The sequence below is a fragment of the Diorhabda carinulata genome, chromosome 1, assembly GCF_026250575.1.
Source record: "Diorhabda carinulata isolate Delta chromosome 1, icDioCari1.1, whole genome shotgun sequence".
NCBI classification, from domain to species: domain Eukaryota; kingdom Metazoa; phylum Arthropoda; class Insecta; order Coleoptera; family Chrysomelidae; genus Diorhabda; species Diorhabda carinulata.
In genome coordinates, this window is record NC_079460.1 from 33,422,544 (window position 1) to 33,449,147 (window position 26,604).

Here is a 26,604-nt window from a genome sequence, read left to right on the forward strand (position 1 = left end):
GTGTAAATTTTAAATAAAGCAACGACTCTAGTCATTTAAAATTTTTTAACACTACATATTCAAATAAGACGAACTGAACGATCATATGATATCTCGTCCGACAGGAGCGCCATTCTAGTCAAATTTTGAATTATAATTTACCGTCTACAAGCGGACAGTTTTTAAGCTCCCATATGAGATGATACTCCTTACCTCTACCCTCCATAATGTGAATATTCTGTGAGATTTTCTCAGCCACAGTTACATAATTTTGAAAGTTATAACAATAGAACATCGGCAAGATGGCGCAACTTGTTCGTCCAATGAGAGTTTACCTGTGATTAACGATATGGTCGCAAACAAATTGATCTAGCGTAGAAGATATATTCGATGGCTTCCCAGCAGCCCATATCTACCTACCAGCTGTTTCTTTTATGGGGTTTTCTTTGAAGTCGTGTCTACGTGAGTAAACAAAGAATATCCGTGAAAATTGGGTTTTCGAAAATACCATAGGTAACATGGTCAATATTTATTTTGAGGGATAATTTCGTATAAGAAGATAACTTCATCTAATTCATATTGTACAAGTGGCTCCATCTACTAATAACTTAAATCCTCTCATAAATTCTTCTTTGTCCTAATGGAAACTAGGTCGTACTCAATTTTCAAGTCATTATCTCGGAAAATAGTTGTTCAATTATCCGAATATTATTTTTATTTTCTGAACATGTAGTTACAACATGACAATATCAGTAATTAGTTCGTTCGGTTTTATATCTACAAAAGAATTTAACTACTAATTACGTGAATTTACATGGAAATTGTACTTTTAATAAAATTGTGCATATTTCAAGTACAATCAACGCTTCTTAAGCCAGGAATTCGAACATATCCCGTTTGAAATACCGTTCTATCATCAACAGTATTTATATAATAAGTTAGCAACTTCTCTGCTGCTAAAGGATGCCATACGCCAAATGTACAAGACGGGTTGTCTTCTGGGTCATAATAATGGCACCTTCTGCTCACTCTTGTTGAAGGTACGTATTCAAATACATCTATAAAACTACAAAAGGGTAGAAGTAATCGAATTCCTACAAAAAAAATTTATGATACAAAGGCAAAACATGGAATTGCTAACTTAAAATGTATACAATCATAACAATTGTAATGAATAATAATTAGTAAGTATGTCCCTCATTTTTTAATACTATGAAATGTAAAGCTTTTTTAGTTCGGAGACTACTTGAGGATATATTATGCTCGGGATAACAGTGAAAACAGGTGATTCTTCATTATCTAAAGTAGATTAATTAAATTAATTAAATTAAAAGATATGACAATTTTCAAATAGGTATATGTTATAATTAGAGCTTCCAGATATTCATTTCAGAGTAGTAAATAAGAGACAAAAGCATTTGATGAAATAGAAAGTTATATCCTGAAGTATCGATAATTTTGAAAACATAACTCAACATACTTGATATGCCCATCATTCTTCAAAAATTTGTCGAATTCTAAAAACAACAACAACTAGATCACATCACTTGTGAAGGAACGCCAATTGAGTCGCCTAACAAATCGAAAAATTCAGCTTGGCGAATGTATATGAATAAATGAATAATTTTTTTGTTGATATTTTGAAAAAGACTGAAATAAGTCGAAACGTCAATTTTTATCTTTCTTTTAAAAATTATTTAAAAAAAACTAATTTTAAAACAGAAGAGAACTGAAATCATTCTTGAGATTTTTCATCCTAACGATTACTATTAATGTATTATTGAATTTGAAACAGGTTGAAACATGCTTGGTTTTATAATTTAAATAATTTTTTGAAAGGACACCATTCTTAAATAAGTGGACGGACAAATAAAAATAGAGCATGCCAACAGATATCCCGCTTCTGCAGGGTTGTTAAGGACATTGTAAACACTCAGAGCCAGATTTGAGGAGGACAACGGAGCTACTTAGGGAAAAAATATCTTCAAATTTCCGACATGTAACAGAAGTAAGATGGGGCTAGTGGGCGAAGTACGAAAGCGCAGTCCCAGACTCTGTGTTTCGGAATGAAACTAGTAATAAATTATAACGGGTAACATTTAAATTTCGATTGCACTATTTTGAGCGAGTTAGGTAAATTGTGAAATAGAGAATAAAAGAATGGGAAGACCTAATTAGTGAGCAATTTTCAGTAAAGGAATATTAATTCAGACGACTCAGAATTGGAATCGAACCCAGTTTTATTGATTACGCGGTAGAAGCTTTACCGAACCGAACTTATACTTAAGTCAACTACATAAGAGACTCAATGAGAAACACTACCGTAGAGATCCATTTTGAACTTATTAAGAAAATATTTGTGAAATAAACTGATTCATTTTATTTGGAAAATTATTTGTGAGGAGAGCTTCTTTTCTTTGTTGCCTAAACGACTCAACAAAAATAAATTTAACACCGAGCACCTTTTGTAATCTCAAGTATGAAGCTGATTCATTCGATCATTTTGTTGTCAGATACAGTGTTTTTATTGAATTCAAGTTATTACTTCTTGTCAAAGAGGTGATTATATGATAAAAGTAATATCGTATACTGAAAAATTTTGAACAGAAAAATAGAGTAACTTCAAAATTTTTACAAAATTTAACGTTTCTCTTTAAAATGAAATAAAACATGTATTTGGTTGAATATTTCGGGATATCCAATATTCAACCAAATATATTATTTTACATTTTAGTTGATACATGAATTTGTACTGACAAAAATAATGAAAACAAGGAGGGGTCAAAAAATAATAAGAAATACTGTAACTACATTCAGTTACCGAGAACTCAAAAAAAGAATTACGTGAGATGATCTCTTTGCTCCGCCTCTGACATATTATCGTCACAATGTGCACCATATCTGTACCTCAGAGATAGAGGAACGAAGTCAAATTAAGTTTTTAGTGACGGACAACACAGGATCATAGAAAGTCATTCGTTGAATTTAACTACCACAAGGAAACGGACTCATTCCCGTGTCCCGGCCATTGCTCCCATTCAAATATTTACAAGAAAATTAGTAGTAATAAATGTAAAATCTCATGCTACTACACCAATCAGATGAATACAATCCTAACTTGTCTGAGTTGAAAACTTTAACGAGTTGAAGAAAATCTTGCTATATTCTACATTTATGAGAATTAAAAGGAGGTTATAATGATTAAAAAAAATCAAAGTGGTAATTATGTAAGTATGTTGAATTTTAATTTCAATCTACAATGACGTGAGTCCTGCAAAAACAAAACACCTTTGGATAGCTTTCCGCGTTTTTTCTCTTTAATTTTTTCCCGTAGAGTGGTCAGTAATGTCGAATAGTAATCTCCAGTTATTGTTCTACCCTTATCCAAAAAACCAATCATGATTACTCCATGGCAATCCCAAAAAACTGAAGCAAGAACTTTTCCAGCAGATTTTTGGACACGAAAATTCTTAGGTCTTGTAGAATCAGATTGTCGCCAATCCATCGATTGTTGCTTTGTTTCTGGATCGTAGAAATATACCTAAGTCTCATCTATAGTACCAATTCGGTTTAAGAAGTCTACATCGTTTTCAAATCGAGCACAGATCGAACGCGATGCTTCTACCCTTGCACGCTTTTGGTTAACATTCAAACATTTGGGGATCCATTTTGTAGCAACTTTTCTCATGTCCAAATTGACGTGAACTATATGATAAACGCGTTCGTATGATTCGACATTAATCATCAAGGGTATTAGCATATCTTCGTAAATCTGCTTGTCTCTTAAGCCTCTTAAATACAGGTACTTGATGATGGCTCGATATTCCAATTTTTCGATTTTCACAATTTCGGTGGACATCTTTTTTCTTTTAATTTATTGCGTAAATCTGGTTTACTTTTTTGCAGTCACAGTCAAACTTTACACTGACACTTCTAATAAGTTATTGTTCGTTGCTATGGTAACGCAATATTTTGTTTATGCATTATTTTGTCTAGGCTAACTATATATCAATATAGTACTATATATGTATCAATAAATCCTCATATGTATAAACACCCAGTAGAAACGGGTGAACTGACGAACCTATAGAAACGTACTTAGAGTAGAAGCCCGAACTATAAAGAGTCACATCTGAAATTGATCGTAATAAGCGACGCGTGGTGATTAGATATTTGCGTTTAGTTTTCCCCAGCACAAATTCGCTACGATTTGTTTGATACATCTTCAGTATCGTTTGATATAGTGAAAAGGTGGTTTTGTTACACAATCGTTTACATGTGGTAGAGAGTTTTGTACACCCGAAAATGCAGGTGGAGCATCCCTTACTCCTACCACACATAAGTTAAAAATTCCATTCCATCTCGTGTTGCTTTGAGAAAAATAATTGAAAATATTAGTTCTCTGATACCACGTTCTACATAATATACTTACTAACGAACTGAATTGTTAACAGGATAGCTCAAGTAGGCGTCAAATTAGTTGAACACCCATCATATACTCCAGATTTGGCACCCAGCAATTACCTATTGTTGTCAAAGGTTGTACAAACACATTAGAAATCTACGAGGTAATCTCAATGGATACTTTATTAAAAAAAATAAATCTTAGTCAATTTTTTATAGTAAGTGTCTCAGCCGCGCAAAGGGATCAGTCCAATAAATACAAATACATATATTCTTACCAAGAAATCCTGAGGATGGGGGATTCCTTCTTAACATACTCGGAGAATTATCCTGGAGAAAATCCCAAATATCCCAAACACTCTGAGGATTTAAAATGAACGCTCTTGATTTGAGATCATTCTTTCTAAATGCTATATAATTTGGGAAAAGGTTAAATTCTGGTTTCTCCAACCATTCTTCGATGGTAGATGAATAATTAGAGGGATCCCATGCTACTAAAGTCACATTTTTGAAGAGTTTCCAATTTAAAAAATTAAATTGAGATTTTGTTACAACCTGAGAGTTAAGAAGGCGAATTGTTGTTTTCGCCCCTACGTCCTCTTCGAAGCCTTCGGTTGGTGCATTGTTAAATCTTAAAACCAAATCATGAGAATCTAAAATTACAAAATAGGTAAGTGTAGTTTAACTCCATAACAAAATGTCAGCAATCATTTTGTATAAAAATAATTATTATGGTAGGAGTTTTCTTAAGTGAGATGCTACTAAAAAAGTATCCAATTTTTGATATAATTTTGGTAATTCTCTCTATTAATAAATTTCGGGCTAATCGACAGTTTAAGATCAGTATAGGATGTCAATATATTGAGTATAAGCTTTTACATTTGTTATCTCGAAATAGAATTCAATTGTATTTACTAGTTTTTTAATTAAAGAAATTGCAATACGAATAAGGGGGAGATTTGACGCATGAGTGATTTTTCAATTACATATATGTACTTTTGTCAACATGAACTACAAATACTGTGATAATTGTACAAGAGTAATGCATTTTTTTATATAACAAGTATAAAATTGTTCACGATAAATATCCTTTATAAACAAAACTATTTTCTTTAACAAATGCGTTCGTTTTGCTTATATTGGATATTAAAATGTGTCAGCAAATCATCAGTTATCGTTTTCCCTTTTTCACAAACATCTATGAATGTGGAACCCCAAAATACTGTGGCCTTGACATTATTGCTTTCTTGGAATTTCCTCAGATGAAGTTTCAAGTACTGTAACATGTCGACCATTGTATAATATAAAGAATAGGATAGTAGAACAGTGACAATGTTAAAACCATTTGAGGCAATTTTGCACGCCATCTAGATACTTTTACGCTCGTTCTTCACAAAAATGACCCGTAGCTTAGTGCCTTATGAAATAAACAGCACTATTTTTAACAACTAAATTTTTTTGGAAAAATCCCAACTAAATGTGAAGTTTTCTGTATCTTCGAAATTCGAACCGACAGTACATTGTTGCCAATTTTACTTTTTATTGCGAAAGTGACACAAATTACGTATTTAGAAATATGTTTCTAATAATGTTATAGCATGTATTCATCTCGAACCGAAAACTTAATAAAATAAACTAATTATTTGTCACCAATTTCAATGTATAAAAAAAAAGATTTTTGTAATGAGTTCGTGTAGCACTAGCAAATGAAACAAATAATTTTTCATTAATCTGTTAATCACTTAAATTTGGGATAGAAAGAAGGATCCTTGCACAAAGGTATATAAAATATATATACTTTCCTTTGGTGACTGAAATAATATGAATTTGCGATTTCAGAACCTCGGTCATGAATGTATTTTTGAAACATTCATATTTTGATGATATTTTGAAGAGGCGAAAAAATAAGTCCTAACTATTTTGTATGTTTTTTTTTAAACTTTCAGTTGATTTATGTGATTTATTCATTTTCCCCTTTCTTCCTGGGAAAAACATTTTTTATTTTGTTCCGCTTTCGTACTGTATTAATATATTTAATAAAATCAAAAACAATAACTTGTATAAAGTTCTAACTATACTAATATTTTAAACGTAACGAGATGAAATATACTAAATGTATCATAATACAATATCGTACTAATAATTCAATTAATGACATTGTAGAATTCTTCAATTGTGCAGTATGTCCTTTCCTGAAGAAATGACGTCGTCGATATTCGGAACTTACTAAATATATTTGTTGCTTATAATTCTAAAGATACCTAGATGATAATTTTTTATTATGAAGGTTCTAACAGGTCAGAGGTCGGTTGGACAATAAACATCTTATGGTATTACCTAATGCTTGGACTTTCAGTTAAATTGTAAACAGACGGATTTCAATATGAATAGAGTAGGATGAGTTAAAATTTTGTATTTTCAATACAATGTGAAGTTATGAAGTACATTATGAATAAATCGAAATAAATGAATGTAAATAAAAAAAAATTTGATTTTGGCATAAACGTCAGGAATCACGGATTTTTGCTCTGAGGTAATTGCATCCTTCATATTAAATAACTAAATAAAACACTCAAAGTTTTAGTAAATGAATTTATTAGAAAATATCGAACAGAAATATTAAATAAAGTATTAATAATAACTACATTTTTTATGAAATTGTTGATATAAAATTACAATAATTATAGACTGAGCGTTTGAAAAAATTATCAGAAACTACAAGTAGTACGGTCCTGTCTATATTCCTTTACATTTTACAGCTACAACATTGTTAGTAGGAAATTCGAATGGCCAACAAATTGAGTAAATTTATTGTAATTTTAACTTTTTAAAATTCTCAAAATGTTTGTTAAAAAGTATGATAGTGTTGCTTCGGAACATTATTCACATTCTAATATTTTTGTTTTCTGAAAATTATTTTTTTTATAACCAATACCCGATCCATTTGGGCTATGTGTTATCAAGAAAATATATACAAAGTAGCTCTTTATTTTGACCACAGAAAGAAATGGACAAAATCCACTAAACAACCTGAATCTCCGTTAAGAAGACTGTAAAACCCCAAAAATGTAGTACATGTAGAATCTACTCTAGATATTCTTCGGTCATGTAATCACATTTACTATTGAAACACCTACTATAAATAAAAAAGTTGATTATTATTGGTTATTCATTATTCTTTTTGTTGTTGAATATTGGAAATCAAACCACAATCCACAGAAATATTTCAATATTCACCTTTTATCGAAAATATAATCTAATGTGAATGGACCTTGAAAAATGTACAATTTTTTGCATCAGTTTTAAACCCATTAAGTATGAAACTATTGTTCAAAAAATTGTTTCTAACGCATTTCAACAAAATATTTTTTCTCATTATGAAAAAAATAAGGTTGGTTTTTGTTAACCCCCAAATGCTTTACGAGTTTCTGATTGGTAGTTGATAAATCACTTACTATGCCTATACTCTCTAGCTTTGTCTCACTAAATTTTTCCATTGCCTTGGTAATTATACACCATAAAGAAGCATATGACACCCCACCATTCGATACAAAGTAGGCAATAGGAATTTTCCAGTTGCTATAGATTCCTTTGATCATGAGAACTAGAGCTTCACTGGCAGGGAAATGTTTTCTTCCAAACTCGCCCAGATCTTCGAAACCCTCAATTAAATTTGTTTACATGTTGTACTCAATAGACATTTCTTCGAACATCAGAATACATTTCTTCTCGTAAGGCAGCATCTTATCCGCATTTAAAGTAAGGTGCATAAAAAATTTTTTATTGAATCCAGGTTTGCAACGAAAATTGGCAGCCCATGATTTCACTGTTGATATTGCTGGCTAAATAAATCCTTTTCTTTTCAGATAGTAACCATGGGGATTTCATCTTATGTCGTAATTGCATATTCACAAGAGATTTTGTAAAATACGTGAGAATTCCTTCTCCATACAAAACGTTCGCAGAGAGTTGCGTTTTCATAATCCTTTTTTTTTTTTGTAGCTCTCAATTGAGTATTCTGGTTATTGACTTTTTTCCTAGCATTTGTTAGTTCGTTTCTCAACCGTTCATTTTCTATCTGTCATGTCAATGTTTCTGCAATGAATCGGGGTAATAAAAACACTATTTGAATATGTTTGTGGATGTGAGGAAACATTTAATTGGATTATTTGTTCATCCAAATTTTCCCTATCCGATTCACTTTCTGAACCTTCATCATTTTTGTAGCGGAATGGTAGAGCAGTAGTAGGCAATCTTTTAGATTGACTAATATTTTCACTGAAATCTTTGCTGCAGATCAGCTTATTTCTTAGTGATTTCTGGCTTAGGTTTGCCAAAACAGTATTATCTGAAATAAGGAACATCAATGTTAACATACATATTTATTGTAATGGTTATGGTGAAGTAGTTTTTTTATATGTTCAAAAATTTTGAATTTATTCCATTTCAATAACGGGCATAAATTGAATAACGACTAGTAGTACCCTTATTTGGAATTTCCCTAATTGTATCTTATATCATCGTCGGAATGACAGAATTTTTCCGAATTGTGTTAAGATAATTCCATTCCTGTGTATCATTTTCAAAAACAACTACACATCATTAAAATTTCTTGGTATGCTCAAAACAACGGTAAAAACACTCTCATACTTATTTTTAATAAGGGTTTTTAAAATCAAACAGAAAAGACCATTCAAAAGAATTGTAACAAAACCAGAAATAAAAAATATACAAATAAGTATATACGTACCAAAGATATTTAAATAACATGTTTTTAATATAAATATTATATTCATTGGCTTTATATTGAAAGTTAAGGATCAATGCGAAAATTTGGATAAGACCAATAAATAAAAAAACTCTTTCTAATAAAGAAAAAAATTTCTCCTATCAACTACTACTAAAATACCTACTTATAATCGTTTTGTCAGTTTTATCATGGTGTAAAGATATTTATACAATGGCCTAATCCTTACCGATAAGTGTACCAACTAACCCAGGACCGGTCTTGGTTTCACATGGGGAACCAAAAGTTATACATACTAATAGAAAATATTATTTATTGTATTATCTATTTATACTTTTTGGATTGACCACAAAATAATATAGAAATGTTAAAACTAAGCTCATTGTTGATTTAAATATATTTATATTACTACTGGAACTAATTTAACAAAATGATTTTATTCACAAATCTGTTATAGGTAAATCAAGCATGAGTCATATATTTTATCTTCTCCAGGATTTTTTACACGTAACATTTTTTAAAAATAATTAATTTCTTCTATAGTTTTAAAGAGGCTGTTTCTATTATCACCATCATAGGAAGTTATGGATAGGTAAAATTGTTGCTACCTTCAACTTTCAGAAATTATATTTTACAATGAGACCATAAATGCTTACAAAACCATCTGTTTGTTTAATGGTATAATAAAAGCAGGCAAAAGGTCTAATTGTCTGAACCAAGTATGTATGATCATAAAAGCGGGTACTTACTAGCAAATAAAATTATCTCTTGTTAAATGTGTTTTTTGCAATGTATATAATAAAATTGAAACTAAAATTCATTTTTATTCAAAGTATTCAATAATTGTAAGATGGTTTATGGCATTACTATATTCTTACCCTTAATAGATACAAGGACAAAAATGAAAAATGGAAAATAATGTTGATTATATTATAGAGGGACATTACATTGGTTAAAAAAGTTCTTTTATATATCGAAAACACCAGGTAATGTTTAAAAAGTAAAGCTCTCAGTACATTTTTTGACAAAATCAAAACGAGTATCTACGACAGAAAAGTATTTAAGAATAATCATTAGTAATGTTAATTATTCGAGATAAAAGTGTGCTATATCGCTTAAATTGAGTAATAATTATAATAAATAAGCATATCCTCATTAAAAACCTATATGTTTGCCTCGTGAAGGCACGAAACGTCGTATTTGTTGGTACATGTCTATAGTAAATTTGTATTCAAATAAAACTAGTATTCGATATTATTTCATTCAAACATTCTATGCTGGATAAAATAGAAGCTAATTTTCATGTATAACTTGAGAATGGAGGAAATTATAATTTTCCCCCTAATTGTTACTATTTTGTCAATCTGTTATGGCATAGAATATAGTATTATAACCATATTATAATATGTGATAAAAAAACAGTCTATATACATTTGAACAGGTGAGATTTTTGCCTCATTGACATTGATCTTATTTATATTATGTGCTTAATGCATAAACATAAAAAAAATAACAAAAAATACTATTTCAATTTTTGTGAAATATTAAAGTTCAGTTCTTTGTATTCGGTTAGTTGTGTTTATGTATAAATTTGAAATATTTTTAAAAAGGTTTTATTCTATTCTGTTTGTCTGGGTGGCTTCTAAGTTTAAATTTAGGTATGAACAAAAGTACTTTTGATAAGTTTATAAGATTGAATGGATTTGGAATTTGTAGTAAATCATTGTACTCGTATAATATGCAATGCGACCATAATAAAAATAAACACATCAGGTAAAAAAAATATTGAATTAATTATCTTTTATTTGACGATAATTAAATACCTACTTATGTTTAGTATTGATCATTTGTAAACAGTCATTTATTCAAATTCACTATTTTTTATTTCTTTATGAAAAATAATTGCCTTAAGAATAACTCACCCGAGTGTATGATCCATTTTTGACATCTGGTAGGGTCATTCACAGGAAATCGGTACATTTTAATTGTAGGATCTGATCTCTTAATTAGTCCACACTTGAAATAAACACACTTATTTCCAGCCATTTCTAAAAAAAATTAAAAGAAGAAGTGATTGTTTGTTATATAAGTAAATACATTTTAGTAAGTAGTTCGCTAAATATACAGTTTTTTTTCGAAATTGTAAGCTGTAGCATTTATACATCTAGCGCCTCTTATAATTTGAATATATTAACTAAGAGAGTAATGATGTATACTAATTGCAATAATATCCACTTACCTTAACAATGAAATATATATACAAGTTCAAAGATTCTCAAATAAAAAAATAATTCAAATGCACAACCAACGAAACTCAACAATAACACAACGAACACAATACAATAATAAACTCAAATTGCAACTTTGCTATAGGCACCCAAAATAAAAAACTTTACAACACAGCTTAAGGGTTGAATATAATATTTTAAATAATTTTGGCGCCATCTGTTATTGGGGTAATTCAGCAACCAAAGCTAAGAAAACAGGTAATTCAAGCTACGACGTAAAGTAAGAAGAAACGTGCTGTGAACGCCAACTCTCCACTGCCATCTATTGGTGGCGTCTACCTCGTCAAATTATATCCTCATAAGGTTAACCTACTATCCTATTCTTTATACAATGCTGTCGACAGATATATTCTTTTGGATTATTATGAGTAACATCCTCTGTATTAATATGATATGAAAAAGCAAAGAGCCACTCACAATAATTTCATGGGACGGAGCACCTTTAGGATAATATTTTCACTTTCCATGTACAGAATAAGCTTTTTTTTCTTCATTAATATAAATATGAGTATGAAAACTGTATTTCTATTTGTCACAGTTATGTAATATTTTGATAAATGACGGAAACTAAAAATATAATCACCGTAGAGAAGAAATCTAAGAAAAGTAACTGTTTTGTTAATCTGCCCTGGTAATATGACTACGAAAATAGCTGATAATACTAAATAATGAATTCAGAAGAAATGGAAACAGAAAAACTTTTTTTTCGAATTTAGAAATGTATTCTAAAAATACAATTTAGACTTACCTATAAGAGAACCAAGTTTCGAATCCTTAAGCGATCCTGCGCTAGCTACTACAGCACAACTATGGAAGCGTTTATTTTGAAACAAAGCTCTTTTGGGAATATAATCTTTCAGTAAATGATTTTCCACATCATCACGTTTAATCGTTTTTAATGGAACATCATATAACTGACATAATACTTTCTTTGGAGATTTATCCAAAAAATTACCTCTCTTGCCCCTATATTGAACATTGTAAGGATTGTCTTTTCCCACTCTTAATACATTACCTTCTTCGATAAATACTTTACGTAATTCGTTAATTATGTCTTCTTTAAATGCCGCAGTTTTTCGTTCACAGATATATAAGCTATCATTTTTCAAGCACATATTTTTTTTAGAATCCAATTCAAAATCCTTTTGTTGGAGGTTTGGGAATCGTGGTTTACTATTCTTTATCAATGTGACAGATGAATTTTCTTTCAATACAGAATGTTTTTGCCTTGTTTTTGAACTCAAGGTAGCAACACTACAAGAATTAAAAAACAATACGAATTTTAGCACTTATTGTTATCGTTTGTATGGAAACCATGTATTGAATAAAATTTTTTGAAACCTTATTCTAGAAATTTATAAAAAAAAAACCTAGGAATTAGTTATTTTTGGAGTGATGCTGTGGGAAGACTGGAATCAAGATCCACATATCACAAACAAACTTCTTAGCCAGAACGTCATTGACCTTAACACAAAACAAAAATATATTGAAATGGGCAATAGACCACAGGAATGGGGAATAAAATATATTAATATAACGAGTTTCGTCTCAAAGTCAGTCAGAATAGACTCTTCCAAAAATGAAATTTTCAGTGAAATCCAACGTAATGATAATTTCATATAAAATGAGATATTATGATATTATGTTAAATAAAATTATATGTAAAAATATTATTTTTTATAATTTTTTTGTCTAAGTTATGAAAAATCATAATCACAACAAAAAAGTTGATGGACCTTACTTATAGCATCAAAAACAAAAGTACACTTAAAGAGAAATTGTTTCACGCGACAACCAGAACAAAATTTCGGAGAAAAAAACGTTATTTTGTAAATTTGTAAAGATCTGTGTCACCCCTCACCCTATCTACTTTTTAAACGTAAACGAAGCAATGTGTATTTCCTCTAAAATTGCTGTCCGATTTATTTATTGGTTCTAATTTGAATTATTACTGTACACTAGATTCTATTCACAAAATAGAAACAGAAATTCTATTTTTCAATGGAGAAATACTCAAAATATGAATAATATAGATCCTATTATAGTTTCCCAAACGTTTAATTTTTGAGGTTACTGTCCGACGTGTTCAATTAGAATCACTCACTGACCAAAATCCAGTTTTTGCGGTTTACCTGTCCATCAGATGTGAATATTGCTTCATGAGAAAAAAAATGATACCTATAGCTATGCCATATCAATTCAGCTGATTCATTATTGTCTCGCATAAATCCATTATATGACCTAAATCGGCATTCTGTTATCTCCTGCAGAAGTTTTTCTTCATGGAAACACCTTGGAAACATTGTATGACTCACGTTTTTCAAAATCAATTCAATGTACACTTGACTTTGGATTCTTTTAGTTACTTAGTATTCATCTAATTATGGTTTCTTTCTTAATTTTTGACAGAATCTAAGTTTCCCGCATTGCGAATGAAGGTACATTTAATTATAAAATTAGCCACATTGTAACTTCTGCAATAATTTCCATAACCGATAATAAATAAAATTCCAATTCGGTCTCCATTAAATATCGTTATTGGTATTTAAGTAATAAATTAATATCCTGTGTCACATAATAAACTGAATGTTAAAAATTGGAAACTTACTGAGCTTTAAAAAATATAAAAACGTATTACTAAAAAAAGGAGTAAACTTTATCTATTCTCACTTGAAGCAAAAAAATACGGAAAAAGAAAAGCATTCTGCCGTCTTTAGCGACGTCCGATTGTTAACTTATAAATAAGATGTATTATAATAGATAGACAATAATAATATACCTAATGGAATTTTCAAAATGCAATTCTATGAAAATACATTATAGAAGCTTTCCAAAAATTACTGTATTACTTTTGTCCACAACTCACTTGGGTTATTGAGATGAAATGATTTAGTTTTTATAAGATACATAATTGGTTCTGATTTTAATTTAAATGTTTTTTTTACCATCAACAACCTTTTTACACCAATAAATTAAGTAAATGTAGATTATCACTCATTGTTTTAAATCCATAACGTGTAGGCTTTCATTAAACATTACTACTAAATACGAGTATTATTCTGAAAAGCAAAACTCTTCAGAACTGGGAATTTTTTTAGGAATATTCACATTCTCAACATTATAAATGTTAATATTTCATCTTTTTTTGAAACTGGGAATATTCGGGAATGATAAGATGGAGTATAAATTGGTTTGGTATAAAACCATCTTTACTGCCAGCATGATGAAGAATAATTTACATGACATTTCTGTTTGAGTCTCGATATATCTTAACACTTCATTTATGTTTACAACCACACTCTATTAAAACACGCCAAAGTGTCTCTAAACATGAAGTATAGTGTATAGTCGTAACTAGGGTACCTACGCAGTTTGTTCAGAATCATATCCATTGTTGGCACACTAACAGTCGAATAACATCTGTGGTTGCATCGTCCATTTTTATCAGTTTTCGATCAACTTTATTTTGTTTAAATTTTTAATCTACGAGGTCTGGCTATTAAATAAAGAGACTGGTTACGAAAAGGTTTATTATAAATATTATTCTACATTGGAATGCTTACCTTCAATATACTCCCCTTTCCTCGCCACACACCTTTCCATACGTTTTTTCCATCTATCGAAGCAGTGCTGGAAGTCTTCTTTGGAGCGCCTTTAGAAGCTTTGCCGTTTTTTACTCTACCGCTTCCATCGGATCCTTTTCAAAGCAGATCTTTTTCTAATCTTCCAAGGAAATATAAGCAGACCCGTTGATGCAAGAGCTTTTGGTCAGAAGTCAAATTTTTTGGCAGCAACTTCGCACAGACTTTTGTCATGTGTAATTCCTCGTGTAAAATTTTTCTAAGCGTTTCTTTAACGGCGTTTATAGCCTTGGCAATCATTCGGATGCTCATTTTACGATCTACACGCACAATTTGGTTGATTTTGGCCACAGTTTCCGGAGTTACACACTAGGGCGACCTAGGCGCTGATCATTTTCAGGGCTCTCTCGGCCATCACTAAAGCACTTAGACCACTCAAAAACACGCGCACGTGATAGAAAATTGTCCCCATAGGCTTCTTGCAACAATTTATAGCACTCAGTTGGAGATTTTTTCAATTTAACGAGAAATTTGAGATTGATACATTGCTCCTATTTTTCGTCACACATGGTTTTCGGCACGAGAAAAAAACACGTTTGTTTCAAATCTCTACTGCACAAATACTATAATAGTGACAGAAACGTGTTTTGGGACGTGCAACGTTATTTTATAGCCAGGTCTCGTAAACTCTCTAACACCTCTAAACGCGATATACGGAAACGGAGACTTCACTGACTTCGGTACTAAAACTTTTTTCCCAAACCAAACTATATCTTTTACTTATTTCAAATAATTTGACGACTACCAAAGAACGCACGTGTTCTTTGGCAATATTTTGATTCCTTACGGAGGTTACTGAGAATATTAATTTAGTACAATTCTCTACTTTTGTCGTGTATACCACTTTTGCGGTCGAAATACTTTGATAGTTTATATAGTCCTTCAAATAAAAATACATAAAATTTACTGACTATAATACTGAATGAAACATTTGACAGCATTTCATAATTTTCTAAAATGAAGACAAACACCATTTTATTCCATAGTAGTTTCCACACTGTATATAAGTATTCTAATATTTAAACATTGACGTAATATTGCAATATCATTAATTACCAGTCCCGAATTTAACTATAAATTAGTAAAGCGATCGATTTAGTTCAATATCAAGAAGCTTTTTGAACAAAATATTTTCAATAAATTGAAAAAATTGAAATATTTTTGCTTTATATCAATTTACAATGTATTAATTATCTACCCTAAAGCTTCGTATACAATTAACATGTAATGCAGTGGTGTGGACGGACATTGCGCGGTTGCAGTGACGTGACGTTGAATTGTGTGCGTGGTGGGACAGTTGATCTTTAGCACTTCAACAAAGCGATGTTTATTTGTAACGGAGAAAACACAGTTTTATTGATATAGTTGCCACTCTGCGAGCAGTTACTTGTAATAAAATTTCAAAATGTGTACTACAAATTCGAAAAAAAAATATATTATTGATCGCTCAACCGAGTGAATTTAAATCTAAAAGCAATCATATAACGTAGTTCTCCACCATCTACGTGATTTTCTAGCATTAGATAATTCTTATTGCAGAAGAAACCTCCGCTCTCTAGACCTTTAAAAAAAACGTTTCTTCTTGCTCTGTAAACCAGACCTCCACAGTTTTTATTACCTCCTCGTTGGAAGAAAATTTACAACCTTTTGAACTTTTTTTTAAGTTGGGGAAAGAGATGATAGTCGGACGGAGCCAAATCTTGTGAATAAGGGGGGGTAATTCAAATCCTAAATCACGAATTTTTTGCATGGCAACATGAGATTTTTGTGCAGGGGCGTTTTCTTGTAAAAACAAAACACCTGTGGATAGCTTTCAGCGTTTTTTCTCTTTAATTTTTTCCCGTAGAGTGGTCAGTAATGTCGAATAGTAATCTCCAGTTATTGTTCTACCCTTATCCAAAAAACCAATCATGATTACTCCATGGCAATCCCAAAAAACTGAAGCAAGAACTTTTCCAGCAGATTTTTGGACACGAAAATTCTTAGGTCTTGTAGAATCAAATTGTCGCCAATCCATCGATTGTTGCTTTGTTTCTGGATCGAATGTACCCAAGTTTCATTCATAGTAACAAATCGGTTTAAGAAGTCTACATCGTTTTCAAATCGAGCACAGATCGAACGCGATGCTTCTACCCTTGCACGCTTTTGGTCAACATTCAAACATTTGGGGATCCATTTTGTATCAATTTTTCTCATGTCCAAATTGACGTGAACTATATGATGAACACCTTCGTATGAAATATTCAGTGCTTTAGATATCCGTTTTAGTCCAATTCAACGGTCTGATAAAATCATGTCATGAACTGCATCGATATTTTCGGGGACTGACACAGAAACTGGCCTTCCCGATCGTTCATAATCTTCAATGAAAAATTTAACTCTTTTTTATGCTTGCAGTCCAATTTTTCACGGTCGCATATGAAGGACATTGATCACCAAGGGTATTAAGCATATCTTCGTAAATCTGCTTACCTCTTAACCCTTTTAAATACAGGTACTTGATGATGGCTCGATACTCCAATTTTTGGATTTTCACAATTTCGGTGGAAATCTTTTTTCTTTTAATTTATTGCGTAACTCTGATTTACTTTCTTGACGTCAAACTTTACACTGACACTTCTAATAAATTATTGTTCGTTGCTATGGTAACGCAATATTTTGTTTATGCATGGAACTGGTCTAGGCTAACTAGATATCAATACATCCTTGTAACTCCTCTAAATGATCCATTTTAAACAAATACACGGACATAACCAAAATTAAATGCGCATTGATTTGTTACACAAAATTATAAGCCATCTATATTGCACTATTTGCAGTACATGCTATATGTATACGAAGGGGTACAGTATACTCCTATCAATTCCTTAAATTTTATATATTTCTTCAATTTAATGTTAGCTAATTAACGTATAATATACTCATAATTTGACACTGGTTAATCAATTCATTTACTGCCATGTCATAGTTCTTTTCGTTTTCCCATTGTTGTTTATTATGCTTTGAACTGAAAGAGAAGAGTACCTATGTCTAGTTCAATAAAAAAACAGGTAGTTTCACATAAACATGCCTTGGTCTGGCACTGGTATACGCCACGTTCAAAATTCCGTCAAAATGAATCTGGATAAAAGTTGTTATAATCACATTAATCAGTATTTATCTACTGACATATTCACCTCACAATTTTATTATTATATTGAAAAAAGTTAATGTTTGTTAGTTTTTATTGCGAAATGTAAGTACGCACCTGATTATCAATATCAATAGAATATTACTATTCTATTATTTACTTCTGTTTCATTAAAAATAGAAGTAAATAATAATTCATAAGTGTTGCCTGGTGTTTGCAAAAAAGTAGACCATAAAATTAATCTACAAACTCTTAAATCAGCTTTAGTAAAAAATGTCGGTTTCTTTGAGGTACACTATAATAAATGAACCTGTGGTTCTTTTATGCCAAGGGAATCTGAGAATCCTTGAAAATAACAAAAACGACCCTTTTTTATTTTAAATTTTAACTTAAATTTGAGTGAACAATTTTTTATAAGTTTTGAGTCTTAAAATAATGCCGGTGGCCCAAAGAAGAGAAGCACGTATACTAGAGGAATGAATAATGTGAATTTATCATTTTTATTGTAAAACAACGTTTCATGATTACGCACATAATCGGTTTTTCCGGATGTTCGCTGAATTATTTTTGTTACTATTATTCGAGAATCGTTAGATATCTATAATTTCTTGTAATTTAAATTAATTAGAATAAATCCATAAATATTTAGGAACCTAAATAGAAATAAATCAAGTCCAAATCTCAATAGAAACTGGAAAAATTGCTAGTACTAGGAGTCAAAACCAATGGCATCATTCATCATACTAACCATTCAATTCTATTCACCTACACCTAATTTACTACTACCTAATTTTGTTTATCAAACGAGTCTAAGGATAGTGACGACAGAAAATAACGTTACAGCTTCTCTGTTTTAAGAAAAGTATCCTTTCAACATTTTATCTAAAATCACCATGTGCCTATACATACCTATTATTTGGGTAATAACCTCTATTGTAGAAGTAAATCTGTTGATCGTAAGTTGATGTTGATGTCTCGGCTTGTCTTTCCATATACAACCAATATTGTGACCAAAGTAAATACATATAGCCACACATTCCAAAAAACACAAGGTTTATGAAAACCCATATTGACACTACTAATGCACGCATTTCACTTCAAAGCTACAAGGTTAAATTGAAAGTAAAAAACGTATATAATTAGAAATTGAAGAAATTTATATAGGCCTGGATAAAATAATACCTACCTAATGTAACGATTGATTTATTATGGAAATGAAATCCAACAAGATCTCAATGAAAATATATAAACTAGTAGAAATCAATTACATATTAAAGAGTAACAACATTTAGGTAATGTAAATAAAATAGTTTTCAAACAACGTAAATACCTGCCTGCTTTCAATAAAATCATTTTACTAATCCCTTAAATTATTATTATGTGGATTAACGACTCTACCTCTTGTGAATATTGTGTTTGTTATTATTACAAAAATTACATTCGATACGGTAATAAAATAGTAAATATTATAATTATAACATTTTTGTATTTTTTCGGAGGATTTTCGTGATATATAGTTTTATAAGATTATATAGGTATAATAAACAATTGCCAATATTTTTTTACATAATTAATTTTAATCAATAGTAGTATCAAATAAAATAAAATTAAGTCTAATTTTTTAAAATCCTCTAATTTTCATATCACTGAAATTTCTGGTTATGCCATTATATCATACTGCTACTTATATGAAGTGCGCTATTAAATATAACAAAAAGAAGAATTGGTGGTACTAAGGTTTAATTAAAAAATCAATAAAGGGTAATATAGCTATTGGAATGTTGATAATCCATTTCAAGGTTTATGGTATATAAGTGCTAATAATATTAACACATCAAATTTACTTACAGATTTATATTCCTTGTAAATATCCATGATTAAATAAGTCAGTACACTACAACACAAACAAATACCCCTGGAACTTATAGTAACCTATAAGCATGCGTGATGAAAAAATGATCTAAATAAACAAGAAGTGTTGTATAAATTCTATTCTGGCTAAAAATCCATAGTTTCAATAATTTTCATTTTAGTTTAAATGAATACTTTACCGGAAGAATTCGAAAGACATTGGGTTACTTCCTTGATAGGATTTTTTTTGTTATGTTTTGGTGTTTGGATGTTGACTTGGAATGAGGTTAGAATTTATCATGATGGTTGTATTTATTTTCAAATAATTTTTTATAGGGTAGAGCAGTTCATCATGCCCATTCATTGGACGAAACTTACAACAATGCAATAATTTTAAATACGTATGAAAAACCATCTGAAGAACATAATGGCAAAGTTGTGCATGCTAGTGGAAATATACAAATTGATGAACCCCTTACAGAATTTGGATATGGCATTGCAATTCAGGCAGTAAAGCTAAAAAGAAGAGTACAGATGTACCAATGGGTGGAAGAAAGAACGTAAATACTTATACAAAGAGAACAAAGATCTATTATATAATCATTTATCAAATTATTTTGCCTGTACAAATTTTGAATTAATATATCATATGAATGATAATTCAAATGATTGAATATAGATATTTGATATCTATTTATATTGATATGACGAGCTATATTTGTAAAATGTTTTTATATATAATAGATTTTTGTAACAATTTTATCTAAGTTTATTACGAATGAATAAATCTGTGATGATATATAAATGTTGCATTATCCATGTTTAGACCAAGAAATGATGAAGACAATAATATTGACACTATGGCCACAATGACCCATGATTATTATTATGTCACTGAATGGAGAGATAAATTAATAGACAGTAGCAATTTTTATATAAGACATGGTCATGTGAATCCAAAGTGAGTTTGGCATAACCAAATATGCACTTATTCAAACACTTTTCATATATTTTAGAGAAATTCCTCTAAAAACTGTTACTTATATATCACCTATAGTAAAATTGGGACATTTATTGGTGGGAAATGAAATCAAAGATAAATTTGATGATTTTGTTGAAGTTGCAAGTGATGAACATCCAGATAGAAAAGATGTGAAATTACACATGGGAATTTATTACCATTGTGATGATGTTTGGAATCCACAAGTTGGGGACATTAGGGTACAATTTTATTATGCGGGAGGCTCTGGGGAACCAGTATGTTTTCATATTTTTCTTAATCTAATCTCAAATAATTACTGAACTTAAATTTTAGGTGACAATAATAGCTAAACATAATAATGGAGTATTAGTTCCTTATGAAACATCGAAAGGTCATCGAATAGCCCTTTTGAGACTAGGAAACTTGAATTTAAATCAAATGTTTTCAGAAGAGCATTTTGATGCTAGATTGGAGACTTGGAAATTAAGAGGATTCGGATTTTTCATTTTGTATGCTTCAACTGTCTGCATGTCAAAGTTGATAAAAATAATGGGTATGTCTAATTATCTGTCTATAATAAATTATGAAATTTATTTAGAGTTCTCTTGAATAACCTCAGATAACATGGTTTAAATACAAGCTGGTCCAAAATTATGTACATGTATTTCTAGAGCGAATAGTTAATCCAAAAGTATGGGTATTGATTATACAGATTTGTCTAAATTCAAGAATAATAAGGGAAATACAACCTTTTGAGGAATGAATTTTTTATGAAATATGTGCCATACTGTATGATTAATACACATTAGGAAAATTAATTCTCTTTCACCTTCTATCCAATTCCACAGAAATACAGGCTTAGAGAGTTATGTCACATTTTTATAAAATTTATAATAGTTTAAACAAATTTGTTTGAAGATTGTTTTTACGACTTTTTCAGGCAAAAAGATTCTGTAATAATTAAATAAATATCAATGTTTACCATTTATTTAAAACCAAAGCATGTTTATTCCATTGGAATTGAAAATGTGATGTAGGTAATAACAATCACTATCACTCATTTTTTATTATGAAGTATTATACATATTCCAGGTAATTGTACTCTATACTTTATGGATAAATGCTTGATTAAATCAACTTTATAGTCAGATATGTACTTCTATCAATTGCACAAAAAATGGTAGCAAATATTTAATTAAAATGATGATAATTTTTAAACTTGTATAAAGCGATTTCACTTCTATGTCATTTCACGTCATCATTCACAAAAAGAGTATATATAATAACCTAGCCTAACCTATTCAAGATCATGAAATGTAAGGGTTATGGGAAGTTTTGGATTTTGGATGAACAGAATATAAACTAAGTAATCAATAACTTCCAGCAAGTGGGATTACAACAACATACAAGAAATGAACAGAAATGCAGAAATTAAATGGTATGCAGATGGATCAAAAACAGCAGATGGAATGGAGTGTAGGGGCCCAGAATCGAACACTTTGAAAACCGGGGCAGCGCAACAAGTAGTTATCAAGCAGAAATCTATGAAAATGAAAAATATGTTCGGTTCAATCTAGATAAGAACTATTGCAAACAGGAGATCATCGTCCTGTCTGATAGCCAAGTAGCCATTAGAACTGTAAGCTCCAATATAATAAAATCCAAAATCAATTGGAAATGCTACAGAACAATGGAAAAAACACTGGAAAAGAAGGTAGATAAAAACACAACCAATTATTGGGACAACCTACGGGGCTGAGACAAGCAAAGATGCTTCTGGGAAACTATAACTAGATAAGATCTGCTGATTATAATAACCTAACTTGGAACAATTATGAACACTAACAGGAGTCCTATCGGGGCACTGTCGCCTCAACTAACACTTAAAGATGCTAGACTTAGCAGATAATGCGGTGTGCAGATTTTCTCGAAGAATGGAACACTAAGGAACTCCATATTCTGGCAATTACACCCACATCCCACATTCTGGACTTTTTGAAAGGACTGAGATTAACGGATCAGCTGTAAACACTGGGTTCTTTAGTGTCGCGGTAAGAGGTGGGACACAATAGATCCTTTGGGTTGCAGTATATACTATATCCCAAAATCCATACATACAATAACTCCCAATAACAGAAGCAAAAAATTGAATTTGCCTGACAAATTGGACTTTGATGGGATGCATACAAAAGACAAAATAAATCTTAAATACAATATGTCAGTAAAAAAGACGCACTTATAACTAAAGTTTTCTAACCAAACTATTCTAAATCAAGAATACATTAAGGGACCTTTTAAACGAAGTCTATTGTTGAAAGACTACCAAATCAACAAATGCATAAGAGTAAAGGTAAAGGTGGAAGATGTCAACAGAATTAGCTTTGTATTCTTTTAGCTTGTTAAAAGTTTACTAAGTGGTAGATAGCATAACGGCTATTCTATAATTTCTGATTCATACTTAAAACATTGACGCTCGCTGGACATTGTAGTTGTGAATGTTGGTATAGTAGCGGTGAACAGTATATTCAATATTTTTGAATGTTTTTTCAGATTAAATACCAGTTCTCTGTTTGTTTTTAGTAATACTTTTAAATAATTTTCAGCTGTTTCTGTGGAATTGGACATTTATTATCATAAAACTTATTTTTGCATCTAATTTGATAGAAATTATATTGATTTTAGAATAATTGTAACAAATTTATTTTTTTCAGTCTTTCAAGTTCCTTTATTCAACTTCTTCAGTGGAGATTCATTATCATTTGGAAACATAGTTTTAGCATTTTCACTTGCCCTTTGTGTTATTGCTACAGCATGGATTATGTACAGGCCTATGCTAGGAGCTAGTTTATTTTTTGCTGCAGTCAGTCCATTTTTATATTATACAATTGGTGTGTACAACGAACATAATATACGCATAAATTAGTTTAGATAATAAATCAGAGATTGTTCATTAGAAACAGTTTTATAAGTACCTACTTTTTGTATACTTCGATTCAACTAAAAAAGGACTAATTATCTTTGAGCAAATTGGAGTAGGGTAATTATAGTAAATTGTTTCTAACTTAAAATGTGTTGACATATTTATCATGTAATGATTTTTGTGTAAGGTGTCATGATAGGCACCTATGTTTATGACATGCGTCATTTAATAATTTTATATATAAAAAAGTACTGTTAAAAGTGTTGTTTTTCTTGAGTTAATCAATCACATTTTTAATAATAAGATATTTGATAAGAAACTTGTGCTAATAAATTAATACCTTTACAGATTTGTTTGCTCCTAATTACATTTCTATAAGAATGACTGTTCAAACAAGATTTTATGCACGTCACAAACTTCTCACTTCCATATAATAATGTTGCAAGTGTCTGTTTTAACAATTAGTTTCAAATATTATCAATTATTTTTTATTACAGGGGTATTATTTCTGTCTAGAAAAAGCAGCAAGAGTTAGATGAATCTCATAATAAAAATATGTGAGAAAAAATTTGAATAACCTTATGGAACTGCTAAGGATAAGAATATTTTTAATCTTTGTTAAAAACTAAGTAGTTTCAAAATTTCACTTTGACTTTCCATAAATAGTTTTGAAGTAACTAATATTTTATTTTCATATATTTGTTACTTATCATTATACTAATAATAAATCTAGTTGAAGTCTGGTGTGTATTTATTTCAAATATTATTTTAATGTTACTAAATTCTATAAATTATTTTATTTGTTTATTTTCTACAATTGACGTGAATGTATCATATGCAATATAATTTTAAACTTACTATTGAATTGACGCAATTGTTGGTTTATACATATTACTAGATGAAACTGACATAGGCTTCTATATGAAAGTGAGAAGTTTTATAAGTAGATAAGAAAATTCTTTTCCAATTTTTAACATTAAAACTCCACTCACTATTTCAAATTTACTTTTCTATAGGAAAAAAATTGATTTGAGTAATCAATGTATCTTTTATATTTTAGTTTTCTAGAATTTCCATTTAAATGTAACAATAAGATTTCCTCATGAAATTATTTTAAAAAATATTTTTAATTATTCCCTGTCAGATTAAAAGTTTGGTCGATTTTTAGTTCATATTTATGAACATCTTTAAACAGTTGATATTACATTGTTTTTCTTCCTCTTCCTATGCATGCTGAATTCTTTTTTCATATTTTGCGATTTAAAAATATATTACTAGATCATTATTATAAATTTCAGGCTGTGCTTTTTCTTTTCCAATTTTTTTTATATTTCGTTTTGAATAAAATATAAAAAAGAGAATGCCTTCATAATTTTCACCTTCATTCATCACATACAACATGTTTCAAATGATTTAGGGTTAAATTTTAGTGAATTGTGTGCAGTTTTCATGGGAAGAAAGTTCAAGAATTGAAATAATGAAAATTTATTTATTAATTTGTTAAAATTGTTTAATGATATCAGGATAAAAAATGGAATTTGGTCTTAACTAACAAAAATATTAATCAAATAAAACTATCCATTGATGGTGGTATTAAACCATTCTCAACTAGGAAATCCAAGGATGAGAAATACAAATTCCAAGTAGAGGGAGTACCAGGTAAGACATGCAGTGCCCGTAATTAATGGTAGTATTTTCAGCCATAAGACTAGAATAGATTAAATAATTTAAGAAACATACACAGAAAAATATGAGAAAATGAATACAATATTCAGAAAGTTTACTTAGTGTGAATAGACCCCAAACTCATTAAATTAGCTCAATAAACCAGTTACACTATTGGCTAAATAAATACCATAATGTTAACTTTATTGGTACATTGCATCCAACAGTGGAAGGACTCCCAGGCCTCAAAAGTGTGGCAGTCCAATATATATTAGAATGTACAAAAGGAAAGTGACATCCTAAGAAATTTAAATGCAAGAAATATTTTGTACTAGTGAATCTATTATTTTTGGTAGATTCTTGTTAATCTCTTAGCAAATGATTTCTTTGCCCTTCTGTTTCCAAGCCGATGTTCTGCATCATATGCATTCTATAATGAAATTATTCAATTATCACTATCACTGATTATCTACACATCCATATAAAATAGTCTGGAAATCCGCCATGATCTCAACTTTTCAATAGTCGTGCTAAAATATAATCTTTGCTATCGACTATACTCCAACCAGGTGTCTAAATAATGCATTTATTGAAAGTAGAATAGAAATTACTTCAATTGAATTTGATATTTTGAAATATACATATCTGTCTGAGAGAATAACAGTACAATAAATCCATTTATCATCATAAAGACTATAAACTAGTCAATAAACACTATACATATTTCATTTATAGTAAACTTCTAAAGGGGCTCTTTCTTCTTCTTTTTTTCCCTCCACTTTTAGAATACTTAGCCACTATAGTAATAATTCTTTCAACAATCGCTAGATTATTGAATTTACATTGGTGGATTTTCTAATGTGACATTTTTGAGTAAATTTCAGTAGACTTCAGTAAAAATATTTTTTTTAATTAGACTTTTTCACCAAGTCGCCGTATTGTAAGCATAGACTACCAAAGATGTGGGCTCCACCTTTTGCGGACATTAGCTTTGCAA

General features: G+C 30.1%; 2 protein-coding genes across 10 annotated transcripts; one reads left to right on the forward strand and one right to left on the reverse strand.

The window, feature by feature from the left end:
* On the reverse strand, positions 1-20,187 carry LOC130891431 (beta-galactoside alpha-2,6-sialyltransferase 1). Of its 3 annotated transcripts, XM_057796204.1 has the most exons (6): positions 20,038-20,166; positions 19,099-19,292; positions 12,167-12,672; positions 4,662-5,036; positions 4,412-4,503; positions 946-1,073 (listed from the first exon to the last, which is right to left on the reverse strand). In XM_057796204.1, exons 2-5 carry the CDS (start codon positions 19,278-19,280, stop codon positions 4,451-4,453), a joined length of 1,116 nt encoding a protein of 371 aa, XP_057652187.1. In that variant the 5' UTR covers positions 19,281-19,292; positions 20,038-20,166; the 3' UTR covers positions 946-1,073; positions 4,412-4,450. The 3 variants fall into 3 exon arrangements, with proteins under 3 accessions (XP_057652169.1, XP_057652179.1, XP_057652187.1); XM_057796186.1 differs by lacking the exon at positions 4,412-4,503 and having other exon boundaries at positions 1-1,073; positions 20,038-20,187; XM_057796196.1 differs by lacking the exons at positions 4,412-4,503; positions 20,038-20,166 and adding an exon at positions 19,376-19,496 and having other exon boundaries at positions 1-1,073.
* Positions 19,270-25,300, forward strand: LOC130891449 (transmembrane protein 43 homolog). Of its 7 annotated transcripts, none has more exons than XM_057796238.1 (8): positions 19,885-19,950; positions 20,040-20,169; positions 20,223-20,326; positions 20,377-20,600; positions 20,867-21,001; positions 21,057-21,297; positions 21,356-21,575; positions 23,734-25,300. In XM_057796238.1, the coding sequence occupies exons 3-8, from the start codon at positions 20,228-20,230 to the stop codon at positions 23,943-23,945; spliced, it is 1,131 nt and encodes a 376-aa protein (XP_057652221.1). In that variant the 5' UTR covers positions 19,885-19,950; positions 20,040-20,169; positions 20,223-20,227; the 3' UTR covers positions 23,946-25,300. The 7 variants fall into 7 exon arrangements, with proteins under 7 accessions (XP_057652245.1, XP_057652239.1, XP_057652221.1 ...); XM_057796222.1 differs by having other exon boundaries at positions 19,890-19,950; positions 20,040-20,164; XM_057796262.1 differs by lacking the exons at positions 19,885-19,950; positions 20,040-20,169 and adding an exon at positions 19,270-19,481.
* The last annotated feature ends 1,304 nt before the right edge of the window (positions 25,301-26,604 follow it).